Source organism: Silene latifolia, chromosome 9, assembly GCF_048544455.1.
Source record: "Silene latifolia isolate original U9 population chromosome 9, ASM4854445v1, whole genome shotgun sequence".
In the NCBI taxonomy this organism is placed as follows: Eukaryota; Viridiplantae; Streptophyta; class Magnoliopsida; order Caryophyllales; family Caryophyllaceae; genus Silene; species Silene latifolia.
In genome coordinates this window covers 144836777-144861964 of record NC_133534.1, presented here as the reverse complement: position 1 = coordinate 144861964, position 25188 = coordinate 144836777, and the positions used below count along the sequence as shown (strand labels likewise).

Genomic DNA, 25188 nt, shown 5'->3' with positions numbered 1-25188 from the left:
TAACTGTTACTTGAAATAACATAAGTAATCCAAAATAAGTTCAAGTAACACAATGTTTGGCTATCTAATAAAACAGAGAGATTTTGGTCTTATGACAGTGTAACTCTAACGTTGGTGTTACTAAAAGTTACACCAACTGCAGTTCAAAGTTACGCTGCCATGAGACCAATTCCTAATCGCCCGCTCTAGTTATAGCACATCAAAGGTTTAAGTCACACACTCAAAATATATAGAGCAACATTTGTTAGTGATCTGACGTCTATTCTTGTTCTGATTCCAGCTCTTCCTCCTCCTCTCCTTCATCCTCTTCTGGTTCAGACGACCCTTCGCACAATGGCGTGTGTGCTGAGAGGGGTTAGGGCAGTTCCTCTTGTCGTGATTTGTCATTCTCTTGCAATTCTTATACTTACGTTTGGGTTTCCTAGCCAACACCATTGCTTTTGTTTTGGCTGACAACAATCTTTTTCCGGTCCCCTTGTTTTTCGAATTCTTTGGTGGCAATATCGTCACTACGTCACATGCCGTACAATTCAGAAATTTCTCCATTTGTTGATTTTTATTCAACACTTCCCCTAATGGTGACAGGGACTGTTTAAATGCCCTAATTACAGCGGAAAAGCTGTCAACATCAGCTACTCCTTTGTCTCGAAGGAGCCCTACAGCTTCATGAACTTCTGACCACATTATTGACATTGCAATTTGTTTTTCATCGATGACTTGCATGTTTTCTGTCCCTTCACCATTAGTATTGAAAATCCTTAATCGGAGATACTCTTTCATCCGTCTATTTACAACATAATCTTCTGGTATAGTCTTTATCCCACTTGCTGAAAAAATCCATATTATATGGCGGCATAAGATTCCGGTTCTTTCAAACATCGTATAACTGCAGCTTGCTTTACGTGTACCTGTGTCATCAGTTAAAGCTAGCATGTAAGTGTGAACGTTAAAAATAGTGTCACTGATGTAAAGTGTAAATGTCATGAATTGTAAAGTGTAAATGCTAAGGTATTAGAAGTGTAAATGTAAACTAATAGGAAGTGTAAATGTCATGAACTGTAAAGTGTAAATGTTAAGTTATTAGAAGTGTAAATGTTAAGTTATAGGGATTTAAATGAGATAAAAACAGAAAGTGTAAATGTCATATGATGTAAAGTGTAAATGTCATTAACTGTAAAGTGTAAATGTCATTAGGTGGAAAAGTGTAAATGTTAAGGTATAGGAAGTGTAAATGTCATATGATGTAAAGTGTAAATGTCAAGAATTGTAAAGTGTAAATGTTAAGTTAAAAGAAGTGTAAACGTAAACTAATAGGAAGTGTAAATATCATGAACTGTAAAGTGTAAATGTTAAGTTATTAGAAGTGTAAATGTTAAGTTATAGGGATTTAAATGAGATAAAAACAGAAAGTGTAAATGTCATATGATGTAAAGTGTAAATGTCATAAACTGTAAAGTGTAAATGTCATTAAGTGGAAAAGTGTAAATGTTAAGGTATAGGAAGTGTAAATGTCATATGATGTAAAGTGTAAATGTCATTAATTGTAAAGTGTAAATGTTAAGTTAAAAGAAGTGTAAACGTAAACTAATAGGAAGTGTAAATGTCATGAACTGTAAAGTATAAATGTTAAGTTATTAGAAGTGTAAATGTTAAGTTATAGGGATTTAAATGAGATAAAAACAGAAAGTGTAAATGTCATATGATGTAAAGTGTAAATGTCTTGAACTGTAAAGTGTAAATGTCATTAAGTGGAAAAGTGTAAATGTTAAGGTATAGGAAGTGTAAATGTCATATGATGTAAAGTGTAAATGTCACGAATTGTAAAGTGTAAATGTTAAGTTATTAGAAGTGTAAATGTAAACTAATAGGAAGTGTAAATGTCATGAACTGTAAAGTGTAAATGTTAAGTTATTAGAAGTGTAAATGTTAAGTTATAGGAATTTAAATGAGATAAAAACAGAAAGTGTAAATGTCATAGGAAGTGTAAACTACCTGGATTGTATGCAACTTCAAAATTCTTCTTTCTGGATGAATCTTTGACAGTAGTTACCTCTAGTTCGCATCTCTCAGTGAAACCTCCTGTTCTACATGTATCAATTGAGAAGATGCCTTCTTGTTTGAATTTCTGGAAAGCTGAATAGGTGTACACCTTTGCAGCATGAATCTCTAATGCCAGATGTGTTGACGCCGCTGCGGACGAGTGCTTATCCATGTTGTCAAGCTGCTTCTGGGTATGTCTTTGTTGGTCCATAGCGCTCTCAAAACGCATCCAAAACTCAACCAATGTTCCTGACTTATGCTCAAACCTCTTGAAAAAGCTATTTTCGCTCTCTGATCTTTGAGTCGTCCTCATAATCGACGCCATCCTCAAGTCTCTGCAATGCGCCATCACCCACTGACCCCTTATAGCATACGTATCTACAAACCAATCATTTACGCCAACACCATGATCTTCAATTATTTGCTCCCAGATACCATCAAATTCTGCTGCCTCAAGCTCATCGTCCCATATAATATCATTAATTTTACACATGAAGTCATTATAATCGCTCCTAGAGACGCCAAACTTACTGGGGACAGATTTGATAATACCTGGGTCCTGATCTGTAATTATGTACTCGGGTTCCATACCCCCCATTGCTTGTAAAAACCGGCTGAAAACCCAATTAAACGACTCATAATCTTCCCTTGCAATTAGAGCCCCACAGAACGTCACAGATCGTTTATGGTGGTCAACACCTGTGAATGGTGTGAATACCATAGAATACTTATTGGTGGAGTAAGTTGGGTCGAATGACACCGCATCACCAAAAATTTTGTAATTATCTCGGGCAGTACCGTCCGCCCATATGGCCCTACGTAGGCTGCCATCATCGTCAACGTCATAGTCAAAGTAGAAACCTATTCTTGTTTCAGTCATTTCCTTGAATTGGTCAACAAACAACTGATCATCCCGTTCGTGAATGAAACATTTAACATCCCTATGGAAGTTCTTAAAATCATTTAAGCTTGCTCCAATGTTTTCGAATCCATTCACTTGTTCTTTGCAGATTCTGTATGTCTTTGTTGCTCCTATCTTCAGCTGCCAATCAATCATTAATAGATACGTCATATAAATATAACATGAATGAAATTATTTATTTAGTATAGAGAGTGATTATATATTACAAACCCTTGAGTTCGAAACGATAATCATCTTGTGATAATCTGTTATGTTACGCGATAATTTCTGGAACTCTCTGTCCTTAAGTGAGATAAGCTCGTGATTGTGATCCTCGTGGAACCGGTCAATTAATAAATGACCATTCTTCATATATAGTCGTATTCTCGCTTTACACCCCACTCTAGTGACCCTGAATATCCTCTGTGACTTCTCCCCAACCAGTCCGCCATCCCGATCTTTACTGGGCGTCTTGTGAGCGAAACCTTCTCGATTGCAGACGAAGAGCTTTGACTTGATCTCACCGCCACGCCATTTTTTTGTTGTGTACCTACGTACATCAAACCCACAAGCAATGGCGTATATCTTATAAAAAGTCACCGCGTCCTCAACCCCCCATCCCCCCAAACTCTTGGCCGATGTACGGTGTAAACCTCTTCTCGACCTCTCTACACAGCTCATGCCTGTCAGGTTGAACTCCATTCTGTTTTAGCAAGTCTGTAAATGTGCACAGAGTGTAAGTGTAAATGTAAATGTCATCAGATATGAAGTGTAAGTGTAAATGTCCATACAGTTTAAGTGTAAATGTCATCAGATATGAAATGCAAGTGTAAACGTAAGTCGAAGTAAAGTGTAAATGTAAAGGGAATGTTCCATAAATGTAAATATTCCAAAAGTGTAAATGTCCAAATTATGATGTCCCAAAAGTGTAAGTGTAAATGTAAACATCCAAAAGTGTAAGTGTAAATGTCAGCAGAAACGAAGTGTAAATGTGCTGTTCTGAAAGTGTAAATGTCAGCAGAAATGCAGTGTAAATGTGATGCTTTAAAAGTGTAAATGTCAACAAAAGTGTAAATGTTGTCAGAATGCTAACTCAAATTAAAACTACAATAATAACAATTAAAAAGTGACTATAACAATGAAAAAGTGTAAATGTAAAACTATAGCAAAAGTAAACATCCAAATGTGTAAGTGTAAATGTCAGCAGAAACAAAGTGTAAATGTGATGGTCTGAAAGTGTAAATGTCAACAAAAGTGTAAATATTGTCAGAATGCTAACTCACATAAAAAAATATAACAATAAAAATGCAAAGGTGACTATAACAATTAAAAAGTGTAAATGTAAAAGTACACCAAAAGTGTAAATGTCAGCAGAAATGCAGTGTAAATGTGATGCTTTAAAAGTGTAAATGTCAACAAAAGTGTAAATATTGTGAGAATGCTAACTCAAATTAAAACTATAATAATAACAATTAAAAGGTGACTATAACAATTAAAAAGTGTAAATGTAAAACTATAGCAAAGGTAAACATCCAAATGTGTAAGTGTAAATGTCAGCAGAAATGCAGTGTAAATGTGATGGTTTAAAAGTGTAAATGTCAGCAAAAGTGTAAAGGTTGTCAGAATGCTAACTCACATAAAAAATATAACAATAAAAATGCGAAGGTGACTATAACAATTAAAAAGTGTAAATGTAAAAGTACACCAAAAGTGTAAATGTCAGCAGAAATGCAGTGTAAATGTGATGGTTTAAAAGTGTAAATGTCAGCAAAAGTGTAAATGTTGTCAGAATGCTAACTCAAATTAAAGCTATAATAATAACAATTAAAAAGTGTAAATGTAAAAATATAGCAAAAGTGTTCATGTAAATGTTGTCAGAATGCGTTGATGCTACTCAAAACTTAAATTAATGAAAACCCGGTATGAAGATTTACTTCTAACAAACTTCATTTTAAACCCAGTAACAAATAATAATAACAAGAATGAACAAATTCGATGACATGCAAATTTTATCATTACCTTCATCCACCCTATTCAACTGAAAATATTAAAACGTGACTAAAAACAATGAATAAAATGAAGAAATACCATTGATGTCATCTATTATTTGCATGTTACGCTGATTTGCAGGATTTAGAGAGAACTTTAGCTGAAAACTTCGTTTTCAGATGGAAGAACCCAGTTTTAGAGAGAAGAAAGAAAGAATAAAGTTGGAAATAAGTGTGTTAAGGAAGGAAGAATGTGGGAGTGTAAACATAGTACAAAGGATATATCCTTTTGTCCGCAGGAAATGATCATTGGTAAGGACAATTTGCAGGAAATGTTGTCCTCTTTCCTACCCAAGCTTTTCCCTTTTTTTTTGGCCTATATTTTGTAAAAAATCTCCACCTTAGATGTTGTCCATCTAAGAGTTTTTATAAGGACTTAAGGACTCAAATGAGGTAAGGGACTCATTAGATCTCCTCTACATATATATATATATATATATATATATATATATAGAGGCTGGATCAGGTGAGGCACCTCATTATGGCGAGGCGGCCGGTCTCACCAAAATGATACATGTTGAGTGGACTGTGATATATTGCGCGCTACTGGGCTTAGATCAAAATTGACCCAATTACATTATTACAAACAACGTTCTTTCTTCATCATCAAAACTCCTCTCAGCCATCTTTCCCAAATCAATCTCCATAACCTAATCAATTGAAGCAATTGTTCGTAGATTGCAGCGATTTTCCGATCAATTGTAGCGATTTTCCAATCAGTTTGATCTATTCCAGAGTTTTTTCGATCAATTTGATCAATTCCGGGCGTTTTTTCGATCAATTTGATCAATTGAGCGATTTTCAGATCAATTGTAGCGATTTTCCAATTGCATCAATTCAACAACCACCAAATCGCCATCGCCTCTCGCCTCTCGCCGCCGTTGTTACACAATACACACCAGGATTTAAATAAAACTTGGTCACGATAATCTTATTACTATCTGGTGTTGCTGATGGAATGGCTGGGGCTGCTATGTATGAATTGGTTCGTGTCGGTCACGATAATCTTATTGGTGAGATTATCCGATTAGAAGGAGATTCCGCCACCATTCAAGGTTTCTTCTTTGCTTTCCTCTGCTATACCTTTTCATTATTACTATCTACAATACACTTGATCATTTACTAATGCTTATTCATTGTATGTATCACCAGTTTATGAAGAAACCGCCGGCTTGATGGTCAATGATCCTGTTCTTCGTACTCACAAGGTAATTATCACCTCGTCTCGTCTCGTCTCTTCTCTTGCCTTTGTGTCGCTTTCTTATTGCTGGAACTTGGATGCTTATCAATTACATTTTCTCATTCTCAGCCGTTGTCAGTTGAGCTCGGACCTGGAATTCTCGGTAATATATTTGATGGGATTGAGTACGGACTAGTCACCCGCTTCTTTAAGCCAACGATTTATACTTTTTGTCATTTGATGGGATATTAGCATGATCGCATCTGTGCCGATGTCTTTGACTTACTCAAATCTATTTGTCGACTTCCTCAAATCTATTTGTTCATCTAACTTTCTTATGCAGAGGCCACTAAAAACCATTGCTAGACTATCTGGTGATGTCTACATACCTCGTGGTGTTGCTGTGCCTGCACTTGACAAAGACATACTTTGGGATTTCAGTCTAAGAAATTAGGTAATGTCCCCATTAATCTCTTCACACGGACTGCCGACTGCTTCAATAGAGGTTTAATGCGCTTTGCTGCTGGTTTCAGGCGAAGGCGATCTTTTAACTGGTAGAGACTTGTATGCTGTAAGTTTTATTTAAATCCTGGAAATGTTTGCATTAATGTCGTTTCAGCTGTCGCATTGCCAAAATTTTCTAAAACTTGGTCATTATAGGTGTTAGGAATCACCTATTTTGTTCTTTGCCTTATTTTGTGAATCTCAGTCCTTGTGTTGTGAATCCTAGAGCTTGTTTTGTGAACTTGTAAGATAATTTTCTAGAACTTGGTCACCATAAGTGTTAGGAATCACCTATTTTGCTCTTTGCCTTATTTTTGTGAATCTCAGTCCTTGTGTTGTGAATCCTAGAGCTTGTTTTGTGAACCTGTAAGATCATTTTCTAAAACTTGGTCACCATAAGTGTTAGGAATCTCCTATTTTGCTCTTTGCCTTATTTTGTGAATCTCAGTTCTTGTTTTGTGAATCTCAGACCTTGTTCAGTGAATCGTGGGTCTTGTTTTGTGAAACTTGGTCATCATAAGTGGTTAAAGTCGCCTATTTTGCCCTTTTTCTTATTTGGTGAATCTCAGACCTCGTTTTGTGAATCTCAGACCTTATTCTGTTAATCTCAAACCTTATTATGTGAATGTCAGACCTTATTCTGTTAATCTTAGAGCTTAATTTATGAACTTAGAAGCTAATATTCTTAAATTTTGTTATAAGTAATAAGAGATAACCTGTTTTGCTCTTCTCCTGATTTTGTGAATCTCGGTCCTTATGTTGTGAATCCTATAGCTTGTTTTGTGAACCTGTAAGATAATTTTATAAAACTTGGTCATTATAGGTGTTAGGAATCACCTATTTTGTTCTTTGCCTTATTTTGTGAATCTCAGTCCTTGTGTTGTGAATCCTAGAGCTTGTTTTGTGAACTTGTAAGATAATTTTCTAGAACTTGATCACCATAAGTGTTAGGAATCTCAGTCCTTGTGTTGTGAATCACATAGAATGAGGGCATTCTATGTTTGATGTTTTACAGCTTAGTTTCTATTTCAGGAACTTTATAGTAGAATTTTTTGCTCTTACTTTTTTGCTTTTTTCCTTATTTGGTGAATCTCAGACCTTATTTTGTGAATCTCATACTTTATTCAGTGAATTTTAGGGCTTGTTTTGTGAAACTTGATCATCATAAGTGGTTAAAATCACCTATTTTGCTCTTTTCTTTATTCGGTGAATCTCAGACTTTGTTTTGTGAATCTCAGACCTTGTTCAGTGAATCTTAGAGCTTGTTTTGTGAAACTTGGTCATCATAAGTGGTTAAAATCACCTTTTTTGCTTTTTTCCTTATTTGGTGAATCTCAGACCTTATTTTGTGAATCTCATACCTTATTCAGATTTTAAATGCATATAATGTGCCTTATACGGTCATCGACGGAACTAGTTTGTCTTCAGATCAATAGAATTGGTTTTTCGCGCTTTATAATCCGTAACTATAACTATGTTATCATAATAGGATATTGTGTTATAATACCTGGCTTTTGTGTCACAGAATATTATTTGGCTCTATGGAATAACGTAACAAGTTAATAGAATAACACGGTTACTCTATGTGATAACATGACAATTTTTGGAATAACACTACATGCTCTTTGGAATAACATGAGAAACATATGACTCGAATACTCGGGTGAAGTGGTGACTTATAAACTTATATTGTGGCCATTACATCAACTGTAGTGTGTTGGTGGAATATTCAGTTTCTACTAAACTAGCTCATTAGCTCAATTGGTAGAGCATTTGTGCAATTGCACAAAGGATGTAGGTTCAATTCCTACACGAGCTTCTATTATCAATATATGTAACATAAGTGTTACTTGATCAAATAAACAGTGTTATTATATATACGAAACAATGTTACATTATCAAATAACTAGTGTTATTCTTAGCTAGCATCACTTTGTTCGATAATTATTGTTACCACATAGAACAACTAATGTTACTACAAAGTGTAACTAGTGCTTTATATATGTTCGTCTATGTGGGGCTCGAACCCACACCATGTGCAATAACACATTGCTCTACCTTTTGAGCTAATAGACGACAATGGCCAAATCCGATATGAAAGTAGACAAATAACAACTTATACTCGTAGATAAGAATTTTTCAACCCAAACTAGCACTAACAAGGCTCGGTGAGTCGGTGCATGTGTAGCCCTTTTCGGTATAGTAGAAAACCTCATCGCATTCGGGTTAGTCCAATGTTAAATTACATATGTAAATGCCTTAAAATTCCATGTTAACATCCCAAGACACCCCTATCTCCATTTATTAAGATTCCACATTAAGTTGAAAAGTCGACAATATGCTATGTATCCATGAACATGCCATTTAAAACATGACCATTTTACAGCAACTTCAAAATCAGACCAGACTTGCAGGCATGATAGCTCCTAACTACGAATGAGTTGGGGTGCCCCACAGGTACCAAATGAAAGCTATATGAGTTAGCTTTCACCTCCAACAAGAATCACCCCAAAATCTTGCCTAGTTTGGGAGATATGAGAATTTTAGAGATAGCAGGTCACTGATGACCTTTGCTGTAACAGTGCAGCAACCAAGGGCATATAGCAAATGTCATAAATTTCGGTTTAGGTGAAATTAGGAGACCCGCGAGTAGCCAAATTGAAGCTAAATGAGTTGGCTACCATTTACAATTGGAATCAAGCAAGAACAAGGCATGAATTGAGAGATATAGGAATTTGAGTAAGTTCAGGTCAAATTTGTGTTGTAGAGCATTCTCCTGCCAGGTTTTTTTGCAGTGGCTATAACTCGACCTACAAAGCTTACATCAATCTGATTCAAACTCTCACTCATATCAAGCATTTCAAGCTTTCCATGAATATAAGGACAAGATTACAAACAATTAGTACAAGATTACAAACAATTAGCAGTAATGAAAACATTTAAGTAAGTTTCACGAAATCACCATCCAGTTTCACAAACTAAGCTAGAGGATTCACAAATTAAGCTGTAGGATTCACAAAATTTGTAAGTAAACAATTGCACAAAATTAAGTTCAAGTTTCACCAAAACACTTTCTAGTTTCACCAATTAAAGTCCAAGTTTCACAAAATAAAGGGTAGGATTCACGAATTATGAATTTAAAACATTAAGGTGTAGGATTCACAAATTAAGCTCTAGGATTCACAAATTAAGCTGTAGGATTTACAAAATTTGTAAGTAAACAATTGCACAAAATTAAGTTCACGTTTCACCAAAACACCTTCTAATTTCACCAATTAAACTCAAAGTTTCACTAAAACAGGTCCAAGTTTCACAAAATAAACGGTAGGATTCACGAATTAAGAATTTAAAACATTAAGGTGTAGGATTCACAAATTAAGCTCTAGGATTCACAAATTAAGCTCTAGGATTCACAATTTAAGCTTCATATATCTGTTCGTGTCATTGACATTAAGAAAGCAAATCTTGATTACTTGAAGCATAACCAAGTTAAATTTTCTTGAAAAAGAACATGAGCATCGACAGAGTTCGTAATGAAAACCCACTTCACGCGAGACTAGAGTATCTACTATCTAGTACTAGTGTCAAATAAATGTTGTTACTTGGTTGTACATGATTTCATTCGGAAAAGATATCATTAGAATGAAAAATACGGAAGGAAAGTACAGTGATAATAGCGAAAACGAGATGAATCGGAGAACACAGGATGAAAATAACGGATGAATTGAAATGAATAATATTGAATCAAAAGTACCTAAATCGACTGTGCTTGATTATGATCAATGACGATTACAACCTGCATGAAAACAAAGTAATTAGTATTGAAAGGACTGTGATAATGGCGAAAAGGACATGAATCAGAGAAGACGAAATGAAAATTACGGATGAATTGAAACGAATACTATTGAATCAAAAGTACCTAAATCGATTGTGCTTGATTATGATTAATGACGATTACAACTCGCATGAAAACAAAGTAATTAGTATTGAAAGGATTTGTGATAATGGCGAAAAGGACATGAATCAGAGAAGACGAAATGAAAATTACGGATGAATTGAAACGAATACTATTGAATCAAAAGTACCTAAATCGATTGTGCTTGATTATGATTAATGACGATTACAACCTACATGAAAACAAAGTAATTAGTATTGAAAGGATTTGTGATAATGGCGAAAATGAGATGAATCGAGAAGACGAAATGAAAATTACGGATGAATTGAAAGGAAACCTATTGAATCGAAAGTACCTAAGTTGAGGAGGATAATGGCGGTGGGAAGCTCGGTAGTAATGGAGGTCGGAAGCTCGGCAGTAATGGCGGTCGGGAGCTCGGTAGTAATGGCGGTCGGTAGCAAAGCCTTAATATGGCGAGTGACGAGATGAAGATGATGAAGACGAGTTGAAGAGAGAGATAGAGGACGTAGTAAATGAACGAAGTAAATGATTGAGGGTCAGGGAAAATGTGTTGGTTAGAATTATATACGGACACGTGGCATCATCTGGTGAGTTAGATCCGATGGTTTAGAAGGTGTCCAGCCGCCTCACCCTAAGAAGGGTGCCTCACATGATTCAATCTATATATATATATATATATATATATATATATATATATATATATATATATATATATATATATATATATATATATATATATATATATATAGTGTCAAGTTCTCCTAAGTCCTTCATATCTTTTGAGTCCCTAAGTCTTCATATGGGCCTTTGGATGAAGGAGATGGAGGGAGGAGATTGCATCTCAATGGAGGGCTAGAAATGAATCTATCTAATTTCCCTCCCTAATCATTCCTAAACACCTCCTAATTCTAATCCTCTCTTTTTACCCACTCCCTCTTCCCCTCACTAATCATTCAATTTCATACATTTCATTTCCTCTCATTCTCTCTCAATAACAAAACCAAAAAAAAAAACCCAAACAAAAAAAAAAACCAAACAAAATCAAAATAAAATCCCCTCCTTCCATCAACCCTCCTTACTCCGGCGACCCAACCCACCGCAGCCCCACCTTCCCGGCGCCATTCCCTTCCCCTTCCCCGCCGCTGACCTCGCACCACCACCCAACACTGCCTTCGTCGCCTTCCCCGCCGTCGTCACCTTCCGCGCCGTCGCTCTCCTTCAACCTCTCCTTCTCCTCTGACCACCCGAGCCCCCCTCCTTCCTCATCTAACCACCCGAGCCCCCCTCCTTCCTCTCCAACCACCCCACCACCACCACATAAAAAAAAAAAGATCTATAAAAAAAACAAGAACTCATTGAAGGGAACAATTTAATCGGTGCTTTAAGCAAGAGTACTATACAATATTAAAAAAAACAAGAACTCATAGATCTGCGCCTCTGACAATTTTGGTCTGATGGTATAAATTTGTTGGTGCCGGCAAGAGTACTATACAATATTAAACAAGAACTCATTGAAGGGCCTTTCGTTTTTTTTTTTCTTTTGTTTTGTTTTTTGTTTGTTTTTGGTCGACGTCGGCTTTGTTTTTGTATTTTGTTTGTTTTGTTTTCTTATATATTTTATTTCGTATTGATTTTGTTTGTTTTGTTTTTTGATTGTTTTTGGTCGACATCACAAGCTTTGTTTTTGTGTTTTGTTTGTTTTGGTTTTTTATATATTTTTTTCGTATTGATTTTGTTTGTTTTATTTCAAATCTCGGTATTTTATTTAAAAAAATAAAAATTAGATCTTGTTTTTTTTTTAATAAAAGTTTTAGATCTTGTGACACTCAAAATTAGTTCTTCACATTTAAAATCTCATTTTATTATTATTATATTTTCTTGTTTTATATTTTATAAATCTCGTCTTATTATTATATTGTCTTGTTTTATATTTTACAAATCTCGCCTTGTTAATATCCGTTTAAAATTACTCTTTTTTCTGTTACAATTACACTTTTTTTGGTTAAAATTACACTTTTTTTGGTTAAAATTACACTTTTTCCTTTAAAATTACACTTTTTCTTGTTACAATTACACTTTTTCCTGTTAAAATTACACTTTTTCTTGTTGGAATTACACTTTTTCTTGTCACAATTACACTTTTTCGTCTTACAATTACACTTTTTTTGTTACAATTACACTTTTTATGTTAAAATTACACTCAATTCTGTTACAATTACACTTTTTCCTGTTACAATTACATTTTTTCTTGTTGGAATTACACTTTTTCTTATTACAATTACACTTTTTCTGTCACAATTACACTTTTTCTTCTTACAATTACACTTTTTTTGTTACAATTACACCTTTTATGTTAAAATTACACTTTTTCTTGTTGGAATTACACTTTTTGTTGTCACAATTACACTTTTTCGTCTTACAATTACACTTTTTTTGTTACAATTACACTTTTTAAGTTAAAATTACACTCAATTCTGTTACAATTACACTTTTTTCTGTTAAAATTACACTTTTTCTTGTTGGAATTACATTTTTTCCTTTAAAATTACACCTTTCTACTTTAAAATTACACTTTTTTCGGTTAATATTACACTTTTTCCTGTTAAAATTACACTTATCTCTATTAATGACTAAAGTTACACTCTTGGACTAAAGTTAGACAGACTGATTTGGACTATTTGGACAATTTGGACTAACTAATTTGGACAATTTGGACAATATGGACTAACTAATTTGGACTATTTGGACTATTTGGACGAACTAATGGAGTTTACGACTAAATTGAATACAATATTAACAACTAAATTTGGACTAAAATTATACAATTTTGGACTAAAAATACATTTTTGGATTGAAAATACACTATTTACGAATAATTTTGAACTAATAATACACTATTTACGACTAAATTTAGAGTAAAATTACACAATTAGAACTAAAGTTACACAATTCATTTATTTTGAGTTATTTAGATTGTGCAATTCCAATCATTGTCCACTAAAGTGTAACTTAGTAAATTGATAGTGTGTGTATCTTTTATCATTTTATGAGTGTAATTTTAGTCCACAAAAGTGTAATTTTAGTCCAAAAAAGTGTAATTTTAGTCTACAAATGTGTAACTTTAATCCACAAATGTATAAATTTAGTCTACAAAAGTGTTATTTTAGTCCACGGAAGTGTAATTCTTGTCCATAAAAGTGTAATTTTAATCCAAATGTATAACTATAGTCCAAATTTGTGTATCTTTAGTCCAAATTGTGTAATTTTAGTCCAAATTGTGTAATTTTAGTCCAAATTTTTGTAACTTCAGTCCAAATTGTTCTAACTTTAGTCCAAAAGCGTAACTTTAGTCATTGAGAAGATAACCTTAATAGAGATAAATGTAATTTTAATGAAGACAAGTGTAATTTTAAAGGAAAAAAGTGTAATTTTAACAGAAAAAAATATAATTTTAACGGAAAAGTGTAATTTTAACCCGAAAAAACGTGTAATTTTAACCCGAAAAAAAGTGTAATTTTAACATAAAAAGTGTAATTTTAACGGAAAAAAGTGTACTTTTAACAAGGAAAAAACTGTGATTTTAACCCAAAAAAAGTATAATTTTAACGGAAAAAAGTGTAATTTTAACGGAAAAAAGTGTAATTTTAACCGATAAAGTAATTTTAATACATCCTAAATCACACAATACCAAAAGAAAATTTTAAATACGAAATTTGGCAAATATATATAACAAGACGGATATTAACAAAGTGATATCAACAAGAAAAAAGTAAAAAATGAGATTTCATAACTAATAGATTTAGTACTATAATTTTAACCGGAAAAAAAAGTGTAATTTTAACACAAAAAAGTGTAATTTTAACGGAAAAAAGTGTATTTTTAACAAGGAAAAAAATGTGATTTTAACCCAAAAAAAAGTGTGATTTTAACGGAAAAAAGTGTAATTTTAACGGAAAAAAATGTAATTTTAACGAAAAAAGGTGTAATTTTAACCGATAAAGTAATTTTAATAGATCCTAAATCACACAATACCAAAAGAAAATTTTAAATACGAAATTTAGCAAATATATATATAACAAGACGAATATTAACAAAGTGATATCAACAAGAAAAAAGTAAAAAATGAGATTTCATAACTAATAGATTTAGTACTAAAATCAAACTATAATTTGTAACAATGTCAATAACCGAAAAAAAAAAAAAAAACCAAAACATCAAAATTGAAAAAAAAACGGAAATGAAAAAAAAAGGGTCAATGAAAATTGATCTATTTTAGTAGATCTAAGATTAAAATAAAAAAACTCACAAATTTGAAACAATATTATATACCAAGACGATATAAGGAGAAAAAAACAACAAAAAAAATAAAAAGAACACTTAAACTACAAGTTAAAAAAAAAAAAAAAAAAAAAAAAAAAAAAAAGTTAAAAAATGACGTCGGGGCGGCGGCGGCGACGACGGCGGCGGCGGTTGGCGACTTTGGTGGTTTCCGGTGGGTGGTGGTAGGTGGATGATGAATGAGGAAAAGATGAGTAAATGATTTATTTGGATTTTTTGGGTTTTTTATTTGTTTGGTTTTTTGGGTTTTTTTTTTCTTGGTTTTTTTGGAGAGAATATGGAGAAGTGAGATATAGAGAGAGAATAAGGAGATGTGATAATGAGTTGATGAATGAAAGATGAGGAGGATTAATGTAGTTAATGAGAAAATTAGAGGAAGATGGCAAAATTAGAGCATTAACCTTAATTTTTGGGTTCTCATTTAGCCCTCCATTTCCAAGATCCAATGGCCCATAATGGGACTTATGGACTCAAATGTAAGAGGGGGACTCATTTGATCTTATTAATATATATATATCTATATATATATATAAAAGAGAGTTTTTTCGAGCGATCTGAGAGCGTCCACATCATCAAAAATCAATTTAGGAAAGTATAATTTTTGATGTAAAAAATAAAGTGGAAAATCTTTTAATTATTATAATATGTATATTTCCTAAATTATATTCAAGTGATATTTCCAATTTTTATATCAAACTTTTACATTTCATTTGGCAAAAAAATATCGTTAAAAAAATTATGAAAATAATATAATTAGCTTTGTGTTAAAAAATGCTATCATTAGAGTATAAATTTCATATTATTTGCACATGTTAAAGATGGTGTACTTCTTAATACGTAAAATTGTATAATTTTTAGTATGTTTTGTCCCACATTGGAAAATAAGTAGGTGTGGTGAATATACTACATATAAATAGTAGAATTGTCCCACATCGAAAGATTAGTATAAGGTGATGTGATCCTATGATTATAAATAGGATGCATATTTGGAACTTATGTATCCACCAAAATTTGTTGAGTCTCATAAATATTGTTTTAAAGAGCTCTTAAGATTAAGATTTTCTATCGTTATCTACGATATGATATAAAAATAAAGTGGAAATCGTTGGGAATTACTCGGGAAAGAGTTAAGAATATGAACAAGAAAATAAAAAAAATAACTAAAGGTTGAACAAGAAAATCAAAAAATAAAAGGTTTTACTAATGGTAGTCTCCTGACACAATACAAAACTAAAGATTTTACTAATGGTTGTTGTCTTCGAATGCAGTAATAGAGCTTTAATGAGTCGTTATATGTACGATGTAGAGATCCATATCTAATGATCGAGACTAAGTGGTTTTTACCTTCAAAGACAAATAATATGTATACAATAGTGGTTTTTTAAGAAGAGACATGTATTTCTTGGTATGTTATATCTTTCACATTGAAAAATAATGTAGGCATTATGAAAATACTACGTCTAAATAATTAAATTATGTATCTCACATTGAAATAATAGTATACGGTAGGGTGATTCTATAAATATAAATAGGAGGCATCCTTGAAACTTAGGTATTAATCCAAAAAAAATTTGATATAAAAGATATAGACTTTTTAGTATGTTATATGTCTCACATTGAAAAATAATGTAGGTGTTGTGAATATATTATGTATAAATAATAGAAATGTCCCATATATATACATTTTCTATATTATATTAAAGTGATGTTTATTATTTTGATATAAAAACTTTATATTTCATTTGAAAAAAAATATCGTATGAAAATTATATAATTAGATTGTGACAAAAAAATGCTATCATTAGAGTGTATATTGTATTGTATTGTTTTTCTCATTATTAAATCGGGTTGATCTCAAAGTAGGTACAAAAAAAATGGTGTACTTAGTAGTTAGTATGTTATTTGTCCTACATTGAAAAGTAACGTAAGTGTGGTGAATATACTATATATATAAATATTAAAATTGTCCCACATCGGAAGATTACCGTAAGGCATGGTGATCTTATGATTATAAATAGAAGTCATAACCCAAAATCTTTTGATTCCCTTAAGTATTGTCAGAGATAACTCTTAAAAGAGTTTATATTACTGTTTCTACAATAATGATTTCTAACCTAAGTTAATGTTTGAAAAATCTTTTAGTTATTATAATATATATTATGTATTTCTTATTTTATATTCAAGTGATGTTTCTAATTTTCATATAAAAACTTTTAAATTTCATTTGACAAAATAATGTCGGTAAAAAAATTATGAAAATAATATTATTAGATTCATGGTAAGAAATGCTATCATTAGAGTATATATAGATTTCATATAATTTGCACATATTAAAGATGGTGTATTTCATAGTATGTTATATCTCCCACATTGAAAAATAATATAGGTGTGATAAATATACTACATATAAAAAATAGAATTTTCCCACATCAAAATATAGCATAAGGTGGGTGATTCTATGAGCATCCTTGGAACTTAGGCATCAACCCAAAATCTTTTGAGTCGCTTAAGTATTGTCTTCGAGAGCTCTTAAAAGTTTATATCATTATATTTTCTACCTATAGAATTTATATGTCCCATATTGAAAAATAATGTAGGTGTGGTAAATCCGTAAATATACAATGTTTAAATAATATAATTAGAATTGTGTTAAAAAATATTCTATCATTATAATATAGGTTCTTATCATTTGCACATATTTTAATTATGATAAAAAAATAGAAAACAAACGTCAATGGTAGCATGTGTAATCTATCAAAGTTCAAGGTTACCATGAGAAATTTCCAATATTATAATGATATAATTAATTAAATTTGCATTTAAAAGAGAGATATCCGTACCAATAAAACAATAAAGGGGGTATTATTTTTTAATTGTTATTTTATTGCCACGTCATCAAACTTAACGTCCATTTAATGTACCTTTACATTTGAGGGTACCATGGGCAAAAAATGGAACCTCAAGGGTACCATGGGTGATTTTTAAAAGTAGGGGTAACATGGAAAATCTAACAAAACTAAGGGGTACTACGGGAAATTTCCGTATCTCAATTATTTTAATTTTTTTTTTGAAGAAAAACAACGTACAAATATTAATGGAGAGTACTTGATCATATTATTAAATTTAAATATAACTATTAGATATAATGAGTAGCAATTGTCTGTATTCGGTATTCGAGATCTGGTTGGATGTCGAACTAAGTGCAAAAAAGATGGTGTAATTCTGAGTATGTTATTTGTCCCACATTGAAAAATAATGCAGGTTTGATAAATATATATTACGTATAAATATTAGAATTGTCCCACATCAGAAAAAAAATCCAATTTTTTTGAATATATTACTTATAAATAGTAGAATTGTCCCACATCGAAAGATTAATATAAGGTAGGGTGATTATATAATTATAAATAAGTGTTAACCCACGTATATATTAATCTTTTTTTTTTAAAGAGATATTTTAATAATATGTAAACAAATCACTAGACATATAATGTAAGCATTAAACGCTTATAACGTTTTTTTTTTTGCATTATAAATAAGTTAATTACCCCGTTGCAACGCACGGGCATTCAAACTAGTATATATATATATATATGATCAAGAGAATTCACCCATCTTAAATGAGTCCTGCGTCCGAATCTGAGCCGTCAGATCTGAATTCATCAACAGCTAAGATTTGACGTTGTTAAGGGCAGATTTGTAATTTTATGATAACAGATAAAAGCGCTTTTTTTTCCTTTCTTTCAATCGTCGTCATTCCCCCATTCACATTATTCAACTGTCTCCCCCTCTACTTTTTTCCTCTCCTACAAAACCCTTACTTGCATCTCTCAAAAAAAAAAAAACAATCTGAAAATTCGATCGACGATTTCATCATCTATGCTTAATCTCGACAATTATTTGATACAAATCCGATTAATTTGTTGTTTATAAGGTTTGTCTCCATCTTTTATAAGCAAATATATAACCCAAGATTGTGAATTTTGGTCATTTTTGAGATTAATATCTCAATCTCTCTTAATTAAATGAGGTATTTCGCCATTTTTACAGCGATTATTCAATTCGGGATTTTTTCTCTTAAATTGTTTGCATTATCCTGCACAAATCGGATGATTCTTATTTTTCGAATTAGGTAATTGTTTGCCTAACTTTTGTGTATTAATCTACAATCAATTTGAAGGATGAAGACGATTATTATGACATAGTTTACTATTTAATTTCGAGGTATGTTGTTAATTCTCGAAATTGATTTTTTGTGTAACTTACAACAATTTATGGTTTAACTGTGTTACGGATAATGGTTTAATCGTGTTACAATGACACTTTAACTGTGTTACAATCAATAATGGTTTAATCCTATTACAATAACATTTTAGCTATGTTATGATAATGATGAATTAATTGTGTTATATCTTTGTTTAATTGTGTTACATTTTGGTTTAGTCGTGTTACAATGACACTTTAACTGTCTGAGTTAACTATGATACATCTTGATTTAACTGTAATTTCATCTAAATGTTTTATATCTTATTGTAAGTTATTAACTATGTGCAACGAGCTTTCAAATGTTGTGAAATTTTGACCAAAGTTTAATTTAGTTAGAATCTGCTGTAAAAAAAAAAGGAAGAAACAAGTAGTTGTAGATCTGGTAGTTTCTTTATTTTGTGCATTTTCAACTAACTTTATCGTCAATTTAGTAATCATTTAAAAGTTCTTTCATTAGGAGCATTTTGTTTACTGTATTTTTCACATTATATCAATCTCGATATAATAGTTTAATTAATTGATTCTCGCATAACAGAATGCCTATTTTTCTTCTTGGGAATAAAATATTGAGTCAAGACTCAAGACACTCATCCATCTAACATTTGAAGTTTTGTTATATATTCCAGCTATAAATGAGAGTAAGCTTGCAATACGTCTAATAACTCCATTCTCGAGATGTCAGGTTACCCGTTACAATAATGGTTTAACTGTGTTACAACAATGGCTTAATAGTGTTACTCCATTCCCGAGATGTCAGGTTACCTATTACAATAACGGTTTAACCGTGTTACAATAATTGCTTAATAGTGTTACTGTAATTCTAGTCTTATGGTGTAGATTATTCGATTTCTTTACCTATGTTACTTTAATGTTATAATTGTGTTACGCTATTGTTATGACTGTGTTACAACTTACAATGATTGTACTCTGGTGTTACTTTTAGGGGAATATTGATGTGTGCTAATATAATTGTGTTACTCTATTGTTATTAGTGTGTTGTTTGTTAACTAAGTAGATAATCACATTTTTTAGGTTAGTCTTTCTATGCTTGGAGATCGTCATATTAAGATCGAAATCATCCCTTCTGCTTTCAAAAAATGTCAGAACTCTTTTTTTAGTGACAAATCTCGTGACTCTTCATCATCTCATTTCATTTAGCCTCTTAACCCAAATTTGATTTTATCGTTCAGAGTTTGTATGTGGTATGAAGTTGATAAAAAGTTGCATCAATAATTGTTTGATTTACTGAATAACTAGGATTTGTATTCTTTTTCTTGCCCTTGATGTCAATACTATTAAGAAATGACGTCTCTTAAGTAGATGAATAACGACTTATATCCACATGTTTGGTTTCAAACTCAGTTCTCAATAACCAAACAAACAAACTTTTTTTTGTTTATATTAGTCTTTATTAATTGGGTTTTTCTAATGTGTGCCCTAAGGACACATGTTAATAATCCAAACAAAGAAAGATTGTTGAGAATATTTCACTAGTTATGGTAAATGTGAGTTTGTATATCAATCATTGATGATATATTCTCAATAATCTTTCTTTTTTTGGATTATTAATGTGTGCCCTTAGGGCACGCGTTAGAAAAATCCTTATTTTATTATTTACTTATATCAATTGTGACTAAATATAGCATGAGGTTTCTCGATTTGTCAATTTATCGTTTTGTTTTTAATAGGAGACCGACACTAAGCCAAAAAATGGCGCTTCTATCATGGATCCTCCCTTGTCATACTATAACAACCGGCATTGAAATCCACGGTAAAGCTTGCTCAATACTTTCACGGGTTCATTTTGCAAATGTTATTAGATCTAGGTTCCACTTATTTCATCTTTGTTTGGTGTATCTTAAAGGCTATTAGCTCAAATGGGGAAGCAATGTGCAAATCTTGCACAAAGGTATGAGATTGAATGCCATATAGCCTAGTTAATTGAAGAATCTCGTGACTATAACTTATCAATATAAACAATACAATAACATTGGCTCTGAGTAATAAAAAAAAACACTAGTTGTTCACTTGTTCTAATTAGTAACACTAATTCTCCTATATGGTAACACTTATTATCGAACAAAGTTATCCTAGTTAAGTGTTACACTAGTTATTTTGGAAAGTACCACTAGTTCCTTTATTAAGTAACACTAATTTTCTATGGAGTAACAATCATAACACTGGTTACTCTATCAAGTAACACGAGATACTCTATGAAGTAACACTAACAATTACTATAGGGATATTCTACGGTGTACCCCTGAGTTTTTCGGTTTTCTATGTTGTACCCCTCTTTTTTTTTAATTCTACATTGTACCCCTAAACTTCTTACTTATTTCTCCATCATAACCCCCTCTTACTCTCTATTAACTTTATCACTATCAAACGACCGTACTTTGACCTTTATTCTGACTTATTAATGTTGTTTCACCATTTTATATGATAAACATCACTGATGACCTTTAATAAGCACTAACTACTATTAAAAACATCTGTTATGATTCATGACATGATAATGGAGATTTTTTGAACTTTTAGTTAGTTTCATATACTATTTCTTGGGCTAATGAGTAATTCGGCAAACTAATAAGTAAATGAGTAGGTTATCGAGTAATTGGAATGATAAATACACGATTTAATAGATCATTTAAGAAACTAAGTTAGCAATGACAATAAATAAGGTCATGGTATAGACTAAAGTATAGAGTTTAGGGGTACACCGTGGAATATAAAAAAATGAGGGGTACAACGTAGAAAACTGAAAACCACGAGGGTACACGGTAGAATATCCCATTACTATATTAAGTAACACTAACAATTACTATATTAAGTAACACTACTTTTCTATGGTATAACCATCATTAATTTATAAAGTAGCACTAATTATTTTGAGCGTAACATTTGTTACTTCTTGAAGTAACATTATTTACTCCTTCTATACCATTTCAATGTATTAGCACTATTCAGGGTCATAGAGAATCTTCGATATTATTCTTAATCTATAAAATAAAATATAGTCATGTGAGATCTTGTTTGATTTATCGTCATGAATGCTATAAGAATATCAAATTTTTATAATTTTTAATAATGTGTAACTAAAGATATTCACGTTGCAAAACGTGGCTCGACAAGTATGAAAAAGTCTATATTACCATTGTGTGGTATGGAGGGAGTATTTTATAGAGTCAAATTACTTGCTTGATGAAGTAATAGTAAGTTTTGTATAGGGTAACATTGCCTATACTATATAGTAACACTAGTTATTCAATAATGTAACACCATTTAGTATACTATAAAGCAACATACTTATTCCACATAGTAACATTACGTACCACAAAAATTAGGCTATATGGGATTCGAACTCACATCTTTGTACAAGATTGTACATTGCTCTTCGATTGAGCTAATAGCCTTTAGAAAATTAAAACCAATGATACTGAATCACACAACAATTACACTATTTCAAGTTGAAAAGAAAATCAACTTAACTCTTCTGTTAAATGATAAATGAGCACGAGTTCCTTGTAATGAAAAGACCTATCAACTTAAATTATTAGTCATAAACAAACTAAATAAAAATCATAAACAACGCAAAATTACTAAAAAAATTATGATTCATAGCAATATGTTCAACTTATAAAATACCAAGCAATACAAACAGCAAGTTGCATTCCAGTAAAATAATCTATGCCAGTTGTTTATTTGAGACCATAAATCACAACCTTTAGGAATTGTATGAAGCATAAACTTATACTCCCTCTATCCCGGTCATTTGTTGTCCTATTTCATTTTGGGGTGTCTCGGTCAATTGTTGTCTTTTCTATTTTAGGATTACATTTGATGAGCAATTTGATCATTCACACACAATTTGGTCCACTTGTCGTTTAGTAATTGGCCACCTCTTCTCTGGTCTTTGTGCCAAAACCAAAGGACAACAATTGACTAGGACGAAGGGAGTATCATTCTATGGTACAAAGCAAGTCCCCTAAATCAAAACTCTAAGTTGGCTGTCATTGCGCAACACGAACTTGTTCCTCTCTTGTCACTTGGACAGTGATGTTATTCAACAGAACAACACATATTATTAACCGACTACCATTAGTTACTTAATATAGAAACACTAATTATTCCTTTTGCCACACAAGTTACTCGAAATAACACAACTAAACCGTTATGGTAACACAGCTAGATCATTATGGTAACGACTTCCACTGATAATAACCATTAATTGTAGCTTAATTATATCTTTGTCATAACACTATTATATCGCTATGGTAACACAGTTAACCATTGTCTACGCCATTATCCAGTACATAATTCCATTATTATCGTAACATAGCTAAATCGTTATTGTAACACAAATAGACCGAATTTGTAACATGTCAAAAACCAAACAAAAAACTGAATGTTTCTAAAATTTTCGGTTGTACATCTATCATCATGGCTACCTGCCTACCTCAATTACACCACATTATCGTCATGTGAGGATAACAGATACATAATAGGTTTATAACACAGATTACTCCTATTCATAATATAGATTATTTATTATTGTAACATCAAATTTTCTAAAACTAAAGAGTGATATTTCAGCATTAGCAGCGTGATAGAATCAACATCCGGTATTTGCAACCACTATAGTCCGACATAATGGGAGCAAAGAAAATGCAATTTAACTAGTTTGAACAAACATCAAAATACATAAAACACATTATCTAGGTGAAATGAGAATAAATAGCTATCATATCAAGTTTAAAACAACAGAGACTAATATTTGCATCCGAAAAATCATCACTATAATCATAAACCCTAAGTTTTCAAATTATAAATTCACTCTTTATGCAAAAATTCCATAAACACGTGGAATTGAGTGCAAATAGCGTAATTATCATGTTACGACACAACAGAATAAAAGTTTCAATTGAAAAGTTCAGTCTCACAAAATCAAATATCAATTTTTTACCTTTTGATGTTGAGCTGATGAGATAATAATGATACTTGACTAGTTTGCTTCATATCATCGCCAACATTACTGGAGAGAATTGCTTCAAATTGTTGTCGATTTGAAGAAATTTGGAGAGAAGAATAAGCAATTAAGTGTTTTTTCATGAAAGACCGTTCAATTTGGAGAGGTATGAAGAGGAGAGAGAAGAAGGGGAGGGGTTTTGCTTTTTGTTTCTTAATTTGTGAGGTCCGTTGTCAGGCTATCAACAATGACCGCGTATAATATGATGACGTCGTCGTTTCTGAAACGTTGGTCTCCTTTGATCTAATGGCTCTGATTGGGACACAATACTCATCTAAAGGGGTGGACTTACCGGATCCTCCATCTATATATATATATATATATATATATATATATATAGAGAGAGAGAGAGAGAGAGAGAGAGAGAGAGAGAGAGAGAGAGAGAGAGAGAGAGAGAGAGAGAGAGAGAGAGATTTCGTGAGTTTGGTTCTTATGGTGAATTTGTGCTCACAAATCTCAGCCATTAGATATTCAAAAATAAAGGGTTGAGATTAGATCCCATAATCTCATAACATAATGATAAAAAAAAACATAGAACTCCAACCACGCATCATTAAAAAAAAATTGACTCCTGTCTCTAAAATCTCTCTTAATTAAAGAACAACCTTAGAGATTTGGGGAAAAAAATACCGAGTATCGTTAATTTGTCACAATTTTTACAATTAACAATCAATTCATCAATTTCTATTTGTTTTTATCAATTATTGATCGACCACTCTATTTTATTGATTTTACATCAATAACTTGTTCCGAGTTGAAGATATGATTTTTACAAATCAGTAGTCTCAAGCCTGTGCTCCACAGTTAAGGATGCAGCAATTTTCTCAAAGGCTATGGAATCTTGTAGATGCTGGTGGTTATTGATGCTGAATCTCAACCGAATCCCCCTAAAACCCAGCAGAATTTGGATGTTATTGATGTTGTTGATGAAGCATGATAATAAAAATTAGCTCGAGCGACGGGAGAGGA

General features: G+C 32.0%; 1 protein-coding gene and 2 long non-coding RNA genes across 7 annotated transcripts in view; 2 read left to right on the top strand and 1 right to left on the bottom strand.

The window, feature by feature from the left end:
* On the bottom strand, positions 1-24506 carry LOC141600127 (protein FAR1-RELATED SEQUENCE 9-like). 4 transcript variants are annotated; one of them, XM_074420314.1, is made up of 4 exons: positions 24157-24506; positions 3173-3658; positions 1993-3082; positions 1-908 (listed from the first exon to the last, which is right to left on the bottom strand). In XM_074420314.1, exons 2-4 carry the CDS (start codon positions 3641-3643, stop codon positions 208-210), a joined length of 2262 nt encoding a protein of 753 aa, XP_074276415.1. In that variant the 5' UTR covers positions 3644-3658; positions 24157-24506; the 3' UTR covers positions 1-207. The 4 variants fall into 4 exon arrangements, 1 of the variants encoding a protein (XP_074276415.1); XR_012524178.1 differs by lacking the exons at positions 1-908; positions 1993-3082; positions 3173-3658; positions 24157-24506 and adding exons at positions 9050-9483; positions 10428-10469; positions 10759-10800; positions 10924-11267; XR_012524179.1 differs by lacking the exons at positions 1-908; positions 1993-3082; positions 3173-3658 and adding exons at positions 10090-10469; positions 10759-10800 and having other exon boundaries at positions 24157-24401.
* Positions 5935-6355, top strand: LOC141598328 (uncharacterized). Its single transcript, XR_012523422.1, has 3 exons — positions 5935-6044; positions 6142-6197; positions 6299-6355. It is a non-coding gene; the product is annotated as an uncharacterized LOC141598328 (long non-coding RNA).
* Positions 18692-25188, top strand: part of LOC141600128 (uncharacterized) — a 48639-nt gene continuing 42142 nt past the window's right edge. Inside the window, exons 1-3 of one of the 2 annotated variants that reach the window (XR_012524180.1) lie at positions 18692-18861; positions 20882-20964; positions 21058-21102. This is a non-coding gene — a long non-coding RNA (uncharacterized LOC141600128). The remainder of the gene's footprint in view (positions 18862-20881; positions 20965-21057; positions 21103-25188) is intronic. The other variant, XR_012524181.1, reaches the window with a different exon arrangement.